At 37.4% G+C, this 10,691-nt stretch overlaps 1 protein-coding gene across 1 annotated transcript in view; it reads right to left on the bottom strand.

The window, feature by feature from the left end:
• Window positions 1-430: 430 nt before the first annotated feature.
• LOC126088102 (snRNA-activating protein complex subunit 3-like) overlaps window positions 431-10,691 on the bottom strand; it is a 156,556-nt gene continuing 146,295 nt past the window's right edge. Inside the window, exon 6 of the mRNA XM_049906198.1 lies at window positions 431-788. Within this exon, the coding sequence (XP_049762155.1) occupies window positions 644-788 (145 nt within the window). The 3' untranslated portion in view covers window positions 431-643. The remainder of the gene's footprint in view (window positions 789-10,691) is intronic.

Below are 10,691 nucleotides of genomic sequence, written 5' to 3'. Positions count from 1 at the left end.
TTGTGTGCACTTGTTTGTAAGAATGCCTTGCTTCAGAAAAAATAAGTTGACTTCTTTCTGTTACATTGTCTGAACTGCATGTCATAGTTAATAGCAATTCATATCCTCATATGTGAGAGTGGGTGTAGGGGAGCAAGTTTCTGGGATCAAACTACTGAGTCCACATAAAAAAAGTTTAGTATATTTTGCAGAACTGGTATAGAATTACTTGTGCTTAAGTTCATGAAATGTTCAGTCACTGATTGCATTAGTTGTAGTTAAATCATTGGTTGGCAAAATATTCAAAAGATAGCATGGAGCACTCACAGGTGTTTTGTACAAACACACTATTCACTCTGGAGAAATATTTAATGTGTAGAGTATATGTAATGATAAATAACTTTGCACAATAAAATAAGGATTGTTTGTAATTTGTATTTGAAGAGCACCATTACATAAATTACCTAAGCTGCACAAATTAAACAAAAAATATCTTTGGTTCCATAAAACACAGGACATACAAAAAATTTGGTTTATTTTATATCTAAACACGTTTCAGTGAGAATAATTAAATTAACATTATAAGTTCAGTACACATCTCACCAAAAGTGAATATACATATTTAGCTGTTTGTATAACACACATAATTACTTTCAATATTCATTTACATCATGCTAGCTCTGTCATGATAACGATATGCTCTAAATGAACCAATCTTCTCACCATCCCTGTAGTTGAATGACTTGAAACATATGTCACAAAAAAAGCATGGATCATGTGGAACACGTTTGTTATCCAATGTGACCCACCTGTAACAAACAAATAAATCATTTTGAAAAATGACAGAAGTTATTTAGTTTCGTGCTACATGGATCATTTTGTGTAATAAATTTTAATGATGTAGAATGTGTCATTTTACATTCACATTGCAAATTAATTTGTAAATATGGCAACACGCTGAAAATTTGTAAGTTTTTACTTTATTTTACTAATATACAGATGCGACTTTAATTCCTGCCCAGTACCTTTCACATATTACAACAACAGAAATTCTTTTACAGAATAGAAGAAGTTGTCAAGAAGAAACTTTTTCAGTTTGCTTTCAATGTTTGTCAAACATTTTATATCACTGAGTAAAAGATGAAAAACTTTTGTTGCAGTACTCTGTGATGGTACAAACCCCCATTACTAGATGAATAGGTCTAGTATGCAAGGATTGCTTTGTGGAGAGCAAGCGGGCAACAAAGCATGCCATTCACAGAAGTGCGTGGCACACCCGCGCTAGATTTGCAATGAGTTGGTGGGATGCCTCCGCCACCGGGCGGCCACGTGGTCCGCAGCTTGGGACAATGTTTGGTTTTTCACGCATTATGCGAAAACCACGTAACTTACAGTGAAGAGCGATGCAGCAGTGGATTGTGGTCAGCAATATGCACCTTCTGAAAGATTGATCTTTATTTTAAGTCACGAGACACAAAAGTTATAGTAACTTGAAAATTGTTTAATGTCATGAATACTGAAAAATTAATGAAAATAGTCAATAACAACTTACAGAGATGAGCGAGCGCTCATTAAGAACGTCTCATCATAGCGGATCGAGTGCCGTAGTCATATGTTAAGATTCATAAACAATTAAACTTGTAAAAAGCAATAAACAAAGTTTGATGGGAAATTGTTTATAAAATTCTATAGAAAATTCATGACGTAAAGAACGGCACTATATAATATTGGGTGGCATAAATAGTGATAATAAAAACTTACTTGAACTGCATCATAAAAAATGATTTGGCTATAATAATCACCCAATTTTTGTTCCCTAGCATAAATTGTACTCATTTCTGAGTGAATATTAATTCAAAAAATATAACTAATGTGCAGGTGTGGAACAATGTACTAATGCACCAAGTGTGGAAATCATCCCCTGAGACTTACGTGACAGCCAAAATTTGCACTAACATTTTTTAACGAACATTTGTATATGCACATTTGTGGGAACTCTTCAACCGCACTTATTTTCCACCCTGCTGCAACTCTGCATTCGTTTTGTGCTAAGAAGATTTTTTAATGCGCAGTAATGAATGTCAGTTTTCCTTCTGGTCCTGCAATTACGTACATCATTGTTCCTTTTGAAGTCTAATGGAATATTTACAACAAACTTAACAAGGGAATAAATATATTGTCAAACTGTACTCAGATTTTTTTTTAATAAAAAGTTCTTACAAAAACAGTGGACGTCCTAAGCAACCATTCATGAGTTGCATGTGACTCTTGGACTTATTGCTGCTACAATCACCTGTTGATCTGCAAGTTTGAGACCATTCGTTCTGTTTCAAACATTAAGAAAACAGTATGACCGTGTTCTGTTCAAACACAAGAAAACATTGCTGTCGTGGATGATAATGTGACTGTAAGTCCCAGAAAATCAGTTCACCAATGAGCTCAGCAATTGAATTTATCACCAAGTTCACTATATGTAATCCTTTCAAAAGATGTGAAAATGAATGTGTACACGATACAACTTATGTAAGAGCTGAAGTCTGCAGATCACAGAATGAGACATTGATTGGCTCAATAGGTCTCAGCTTGACAAGCAGAGAACGAGAACTTCACAAAAAGAGTTATTTCCTCAGTTGAGGCACATTTCCACTTCAGTAGTTACATCAATACGAAGAACTGCAGAATTTGGGGAGACAAAAATCCATGAGTGACTGTGGAAGATTACATGCATCCAGGTTCTGGGCAGGAGGAGGAATCAGACCACACTTTTTGAAAATGGTGAAGGAGCTGCTGTCACTGTGAATGGCGACCATTATCGAATCATGCTCTTTTATTGGTTTTTCCCTCTTACTGATGAAATCCACGAGTTTTGGTATCAACAAGATGGTGTGACATGTCAGATATCCTGTGAAAGGACTGCTCTGCTGAACAAAAGGTTTCCTCAAAAAATTATATCTTTGCATGGCAGCTAGGATTGGCCTGCCAGATCATACAATCCTATGCCTGGTAACTTTTTGTGGGGATTTGTGAAATTAAAAATGTATGTTAACCATCCTCAAACAATGCACCAACTGAAGGATGAAATCATAAGGGTTATTACTGGCATACCACAATATGTTTGTGAATGCATCATCGAGAACTTCAATGACTGCATTGCTCATTGCCACATGGCATTGGGTGGTCATATGGAAGATATAATTTCTCATAGATAAATGGGAGAAGTTACTCAATATGTTTGAAATACAAAAAATAAAATCACCTTTTCAATAAATTTTTTATGTTCTGTAGCATTTTAATATTCTTTGCTACTCCCCGGACACTTCCTGTATACATATGCTTGGATTGATTACAGTAATAGTGACATCTGCAAAAAGAACTAATTCTGCTTGTTGTACATTTGACAGAAGATCATTCACATATATGAACAATAATGGACGTAAGATTGAGCATTGGGGAGCCTCATACATGATCTCTCCCCAGTCAGAATTATGTCACCGGTCTATATCAGTGATTTACCAAATACAACCTTTTGCATTCTTTTCATTCAATGTGGCATTATCCACTGGTTGGCTATACCATCAATCCTATGAAACTTTAACTTACCTAGGACAATACTTTGATTCAAACAGTAAAATGCTTTAGATAGGTCAATGAAAATACCAACTCCTACAAAGAGAACTTACCAAGGAATTTCCAAAATAAAATAGCAGAATGTGTAGATCACTATTCACTAATTAAGGAAGGTGGTGTGTAACAAGAAGGTTTTTAAAAAAACAAATAAAAATAAAAAAAACCAACAACTTTGCTAAGCTTTCAGCGAAGTGGACTCAGATTCAGGAGGACGATGGTTCAAATTTGTATCCAGCCATCCTGATTTGGGTTTTCCACGTTTTCCTAAATCACTTCAGGCAAATGCCAGGATGGCTCCTTTGAAAGGGCACAGCTGATTTCCTTCCCCTTCCTTCCCTAATCTGATAGGACCAATGAAATTAAATGTCACTAGTCTAGGGCCTCCCGTCAGGTAGACCGGTTGCCTGGTGCAAGTCTTTTAGGTTGACACACCTTTGGCGACTTGCATGTCGATGAGGATGAGATGATGATGACAAAGACAACACAACACCCATTCCCTGGGGGGAGAAAACCTCCGACCCAGCCGGGGATCGAACCCCCTGACCTTGCTGTTTGGTCTCCTACCACCATCAACCAACCAACCAACCAACCATGCTTTCAGCAAACATAGGTCATGAATTTTAAAATTTTCCTGGTGTACTGAACGTATTTTGTTCTTGCGAGTGGCTGTCACTTACAACACAATGTGACATTCTGATGGAGCATCTGACAATAGCTAACTTGAAGGTGATTGGCAGGTGCCCCGAATATGTGGTGAAGTACTGCAGCAGCCACAGATAGCAAGTGACTCTGGGTGCTGTCAGTTTGGTTACAGCAACTGAGCTATTTTATTACTGGGAGATTGGGAGACTTGGAATTATTATTCGCAGGTCCAAAAAAACAGAATTTGTTCTGAAACTGATATAGTAATGATAAATAACAGCAGCAGCAGTAACAAAAACTGGGGTGAGGCTGGGGTGGGTGGAACAGTTGGCTGAAAGGGGCTATTATGAGGTAGGGTTTTGCAATGATGACACGATAAATGAATCACATAATGAAGTAATAGAAGAAAAGGGAAGGGAAGCTGAGAATTTGAATCCAAAGGAAAAAAAGGAACTTAAGAAATTTTATGGTAGCATTGATGGAAAAGCAGGGAGAGTAAGAAATTATCAATGTAAAGTAAAGTTGAAATTACATGGTCCATTCTTTATCAAGTCCTATGGAGGGCCAATTTGAAAAATAAAAGTGACTGAAAGGGGACTTTAAAAGATACAAAAATGGGAAATAATCGAGAGAAGTAGAAGTCAGTACAATGGCAGTATTTTTTCGAGTATTAGATTTTCTTTTAGGAAGTGAACTTCGGGCAAAATTGGTCATTTATACGGACAAAATTCTTATAACTGGGAAAACATGTAGCCTTAAAGGAAGTAGGATAGAAGCTAAGGAAAGGGGGAATGACATTAAATTTAGAAAAGTGTAAGTTTGCTGTGAAACAACTAAACTTTCTACATCATAGCATAAATGAAGAGAGGATTTTGCCTGACAGTGGCAAAATATCAGCCATAGCAAAATGTTCAAAACCAACATCAAAGAGCGAATTAAGATCAATTTTTCAGGTTAGCCAATTTTTATATAAAATATGTATTAACACAGGTACTGAAAGGGCCATGTTTAAACAACCTCTAAAGGAAAAAATATTACATGGAATGCATGCACTGTAAAGAGAACAAATTCTGTGAACTTTTAATGGGACACCCTTCTCTAACATTACTTTTCCTCAACAGAAGTTGGCGATACCAAAAAATATTTACGAATTTTTTAACAGATTAATATTATCTCAACTGTTGTTCTGAAAGAACTGCATTTGTCTTTGTACATGATGTATTATATTTCAGGCTAAAATCTATAAAAAGCAATTACTTTATTTTTGTTGTTACAATCGATATCGACTAGCTCTGTATGTACAGTTGAAATTACCTTTCTTAGAAAAATTTGAAAATTAAGAAATATTCAGCATGCTTAAAATTCCTACACTACTGGCCATTAAAATTGTTACACCACAAAGATGAGGTGCTACAGACGTGAAATTTAACTGACAGGAAGAAGATGCTGTGATATGCAAATGATTAGTTTTTTCAGAGTATTCACACAAGGTCGGCGCCGGTGGCGACACCTACAGCGTGCTGACATAAGGAAAGTTTCCAACCGATTTCTCATACACAAACAGCACTTGACCAGTGTTGCCTGGTGAAATGTTGTTGTGATGCCTTGTGTAAGGAGGAGAAATGCTTACCATCACATTTCTGACTTTGATCGGATTGTAGCCTATCGCTATTGCGGTTTATCATATCGCGACATTGCTGCTAGCGTTGGTCGAGATCTAATGACTGTTAGTAGAAAACGGAATTGATGGGTTCAGAAGGGTAATACAGAACGCCGTGCTGGATCCCAACGGCCTCATATCACTAGCAGTCGAGATGACAGGCATCTTATCTGCAAGGCTGTAACAGATCGTGCAGTCACCTCTCGATCCCTGAGTCACCAGATGGGGACATTTGCAAGACAACAACCATCTGCATGAACAGTTCGACGATGTTTGCAGCAGCACGGACTATCAGCTCGGAGACCGTGGCTGCGGTTACCCTTGATGCTGCATCACAGACAGGAGTGCCTCCAATGGTGTACTCAATGACGAACCTGGGTGCATGAATGGCAAAATGTCATTTTTTCAGATGAATCCAGGTTATGTTTACATCATCGTGATGGTCGCATCCGTGTTTGGCGACATCATGGTGAACGCATATTGGAAGCATGTACCCGTCATCGCCATACTGACGTATCACCCAGTGTGATGGTATGGGGTGCCATTGGTTACACGTCTTGCTCACCTCTTGTTCACACTGACAGCACTTTGAACAGTGGACGCTACATTTCAGATGTGTTACGACCCTTGGCTCTACCCATCATCCGATCCCTACGAAACCCTACATTTCAGCAGGATAATGCACAACTGCGTGTTGCAGGTCCTGTAGGGCCTTTCTGGATACAGAAAATGTTCGACTGCTGCCCTGGCCAGCACATTCTCCAGATCTCTCACCAATTGAAAACGTCTGGTCAATGGCGGTCAAGCAACTGGCTCGTCACAATATGCCAGTCACTACTCTTGATGAACTGTGGTATCGTGTTGAAGCTGCATGGGCAGCTGTATCTGTACACGCCATCCAAGCACTGTTTGACTCAATGCCCAAGCCCATCAAGGTCGTTATTATGGACAGAGGTGGTTGTTCTGGGTACTGATTTCTCAGGATCTATGCATCCAAATTGCGTGAAAATGTAATCACATGTTAGTTCTAGTATAATATATTTGTCCAATGAATACCCGTTTATCATCTGCATTTCTTCTTGGTGTAGCAATTTTAATGGCCAGTAGTGTATTATTAATTACACACTCTGATGATATTTATTATGTTTATTTCTGGATTTATTTATAAAATAATTGTGTAAATTGGTGGAGATTCATTTGTCAAGAAAATTTGTCCACTCTTTGGAATATTGTTAGTACCGCAGAAAGGATTAATAGTGGGCATGCCCCTGACGAGCTCAGACGTTGTCATGTTTGGCAATAACAATTTAATTTTCGATTTTGAATTGGAAATTGTACAGACAGTGTGATATAGAAAAATGCAAAAGAATGAAAATTACAGAAACAGAAAGTTATTACATCAACTAGAACTATGACAACCTATAATATCAAAAAATTTCAGCTTCACAACCACAAGAAAAGAAGGTGAGTAAAAAGTTTATTGTAAATCTTATTCCTCTCAAAGCTTATTAAAAGAGCTATTACAAATTTAGTGACAATCAACAAATGATTTGAGGGAGGGGTAGATTACAAATGGTGGCATCATCTGGGATCAATTGACTGATAATGAAGTTTTGTCTGCTGCAGAAATGAAGACAGATAACAATATCAAAATTTAGTGCAGTGAATGATCAGTTAACTGAAATAAGAAGAGATAAAAATAGTAAATTTAGTGCTGTTAATGATCAGTTGACTGAAATTTATTTACTTATTTATTTATTTATCCATCCATAGACCATTTTTAAATGTATGGATGTTGTCAGTTTCTGTACATTCACACATTTATACAATTTTTCATTACACATTGTTTAACATTGTGAGACGTAAGTTATTTACAATCATTTTTGTTCCTTATCAAGACACTGGATATAGTTAAACATTGTGAAGCAGAAGTTATTTACTATCATTTTTACTAAGGAATTCACTCATAGTGTAAAAACAATGTTTCTGCAAATACAGTTTAAGATTTTTCCTAAAGCAGTACATGTTATCTGTTTCTTTTATTTTATGTAGCATTTTACATCTTCATACGAGAAACTATTTTGAGTCTTACAATAGAAAACCCAGGATGGAATGTAACAATATTAGAGAAGGAAAGTTGGTATTCACCATATAGTGGAGATGCTGAGTCGCAATAGGCACACCAAAAAATTCACACAATTATAGCTATCAGCCATTAAGGCCTTTGTCAACAGTAGACACACTCTCTCTCTCTCTCTCTCTCTCTCTCTCTCTCTCTCTCTCTCTCTCTCTCTCTCTCTCCACTCTCTCTCATGGAAACATGGAGACCTGTGTGTGTGTGTGTGTGTGTGTGTGTGTGTGTGTGTGTGTGTGTGTGTGTGTGTGTCTATTGTTGACAAAGGCCTTAATGGCCGAAAGCTGTAATTGTGTGAATCTTTTGTTGTGCCTATTGCGACTCAGGATCTCTGCTATATGGTGAGTAGCAACTTTCCTTCTCTAATATTGTTATTTTGAGTCTTATATTTATTTATCCTGTCTACGTGAAGACAATGACTTGTTCCTGTACTACAGTCATGAAAACTGCTATTTGTACTATTATTTTCTATATTTTTATTGATATACACTATAGTTTGGAAAATAAATTCATGAGGAACAGTTAGAATTTCTAACATTTCGAAAAGTTCTCGGCAGTGGGCCACTTACTGTTTTTTGTTGTAATTCTTACTGCTCTCCTTGCATTTTAGATACTGTCTGCAAATTGTGAGCACTTTTTCCCCAGAAAATTGTACCACTACTTATTACTGAATGAATGTAACTAATGTGTACAGTTCTCAGCTATTCATCACTGCTTGCAGATGCAAGGCCTCTGAATGCATAACGTGTTATGGATATCTTTTTCAAGAGTTTCATAGCATGTTCATTCCATTTCATTTGGCTGTCAATGTGCAACCCTAAGAATTTTGTTGTAGGTACATCATCTATGGAGATGTTACCTAGTTTTAAATTTAAGGGATTCTGTTTCCTATTCATTGTATGTTCTCTTTACAATGAGGGTTACTTTGTTTTCCTGTGACCACTGGTAGACATCCCTCAACACTTCAGTAGAATTTTTCCAACATCTGTGCTGGTATCTTGCTTGTGATAAATATGTTGCTATAATCAGCAAACAATATCTTCTCTGCATGGCTGATGCATTGTGGGAAATCATTTATATATGCCAGAAACAACACTGGGCCTAGCACACTTCCTTGCGGAAACCCAATATTGATATATTGTGGATCCGATATATGTTTCTCAATGTACTTTGATCCACTGGAGATATGTGTGATCTCTGTTTTCTAAATATGAACAAAACCATTTGTTAACCACTCCCCTTACTCCTAGTGCCTGTAACTAATGCAACAGTTTCTGGTGGTCAACTGTATCAAATGCCTTAGACAGAGTTAGGAAAAGGCCAGTTACATAGCTGTTCTCATCTAGCGTTTCTAAAACTGTTTTTGTGAACTGTGCTATATCGGATTCTGTTCATCTGCATGGCTTGAAAGTTGAATTTGCTTAGACAGCTTACAAGCCTGTTTTTCAATATTGTCTCTATCACTTAGGAAAAGAATGACAATAGGGCTATTGATCTGTAGTTCTCAATGTTTTCTACATCACCTTTCTTGTGAACTGGTAAAATTTTTGCATGCTCCATATAGTCAGGGAAGCAACCAGTTTTGAAAGATTCATTTTATTTCTATTAGAGAAGCTTTGATACCATTTATGCATTTTTTTCAGCATGAACATTGGGATTTCATCTAAATCTGCTGAGTTTTTGTTCTTTAATTGCCTTACAACATTCCATACTTGCTCCTCAGTAGTTGGAAGCAATACCATTGTGTTAGCTATATGCTTCTGTGCTGGTTGATTAATAAGAGATAATGATAGCAAATTTACTTCACTACAAGGGCAATGAAATGACCTAAAAACTGAAAACAATAGTAAGATGAATATAATAGAGGGAAACATTCCACGTGGGAAAAATATGTCTAAAAACAAAGATGATGTGACTTACCAAATGAAAGCGCTGGCATGTCGATAGACACACAAACAAACACAAACATACACACAAAATTCAAGCTTTCGCAACCAACAGTTGCTTCATCAGGAAAGAGGGAAGGAGAGGGAAAGACGAAAGGATGTGGGTTTTAAAGGAGAGGGTAAGGAGTTATTCCAATCCCGGGAGCGGAAAGACTTACCTTAGGGGGGAAAAAGGACAGGTATACACTCGCACACACACACGTATCCATCCGCACACACACAGACACAAGCAGACATTTGTAAAGGCAAAGAGTTTGGGGAGAGATTTCAGTCGAGGTGGAAGTACATAGGCAAAGATGTTGTTGAATGACAGGTGAGGTATGAGCGGCGGCAACTTGAAATTAGCAGAGGTTGAGGCATGGTGGGTAATGAGAAGAGAGGATATACTGAAGGGCAAGTTCCCATCTCCGGAGTTCTGAGATGTTGGTGTTAGTGGGACGTATCCAGATAACCCGGACGGTGTAACACTGTGCCAAGATAACCATGGGCAATTTAATAGAGTAACAATCATAGAAGTAACTAATTGGGAAACAGCAATGAAGGTCCACAGTTTTGGAGCAGGGAAACACAACAAGCACAGGAGTCCCAATTTACACTTGCAATTAGACAATAATAACAGCGGTAATGACATGGCACAGGTATCTGAAGTTGAACAGAAGGTATATCAGATTTCTCATGTATGTTTTGATGAAACGTTTTGGGA

The sequence above is a fragment of the Schistocerca cancellata genome, chromosome 6 (genome assembly GCF_023864275.1).
Source record: "Schistocerca cancellata isolate TAMUIC-IGC-003103 chromosome 6, iqSchCanc2.1, whole genome shotgun sequence".
In the NCBI taxonomy this organism is placed as follows: Eukaryota; Metazoa; Arthropoda; class Insecta; order Orthoptera; family Acrididae; genus Schistocerca; species Schistocerca cancellata.
This window is presented reverse-complemented; position numbering and strand designations above follow the sequence as displayed.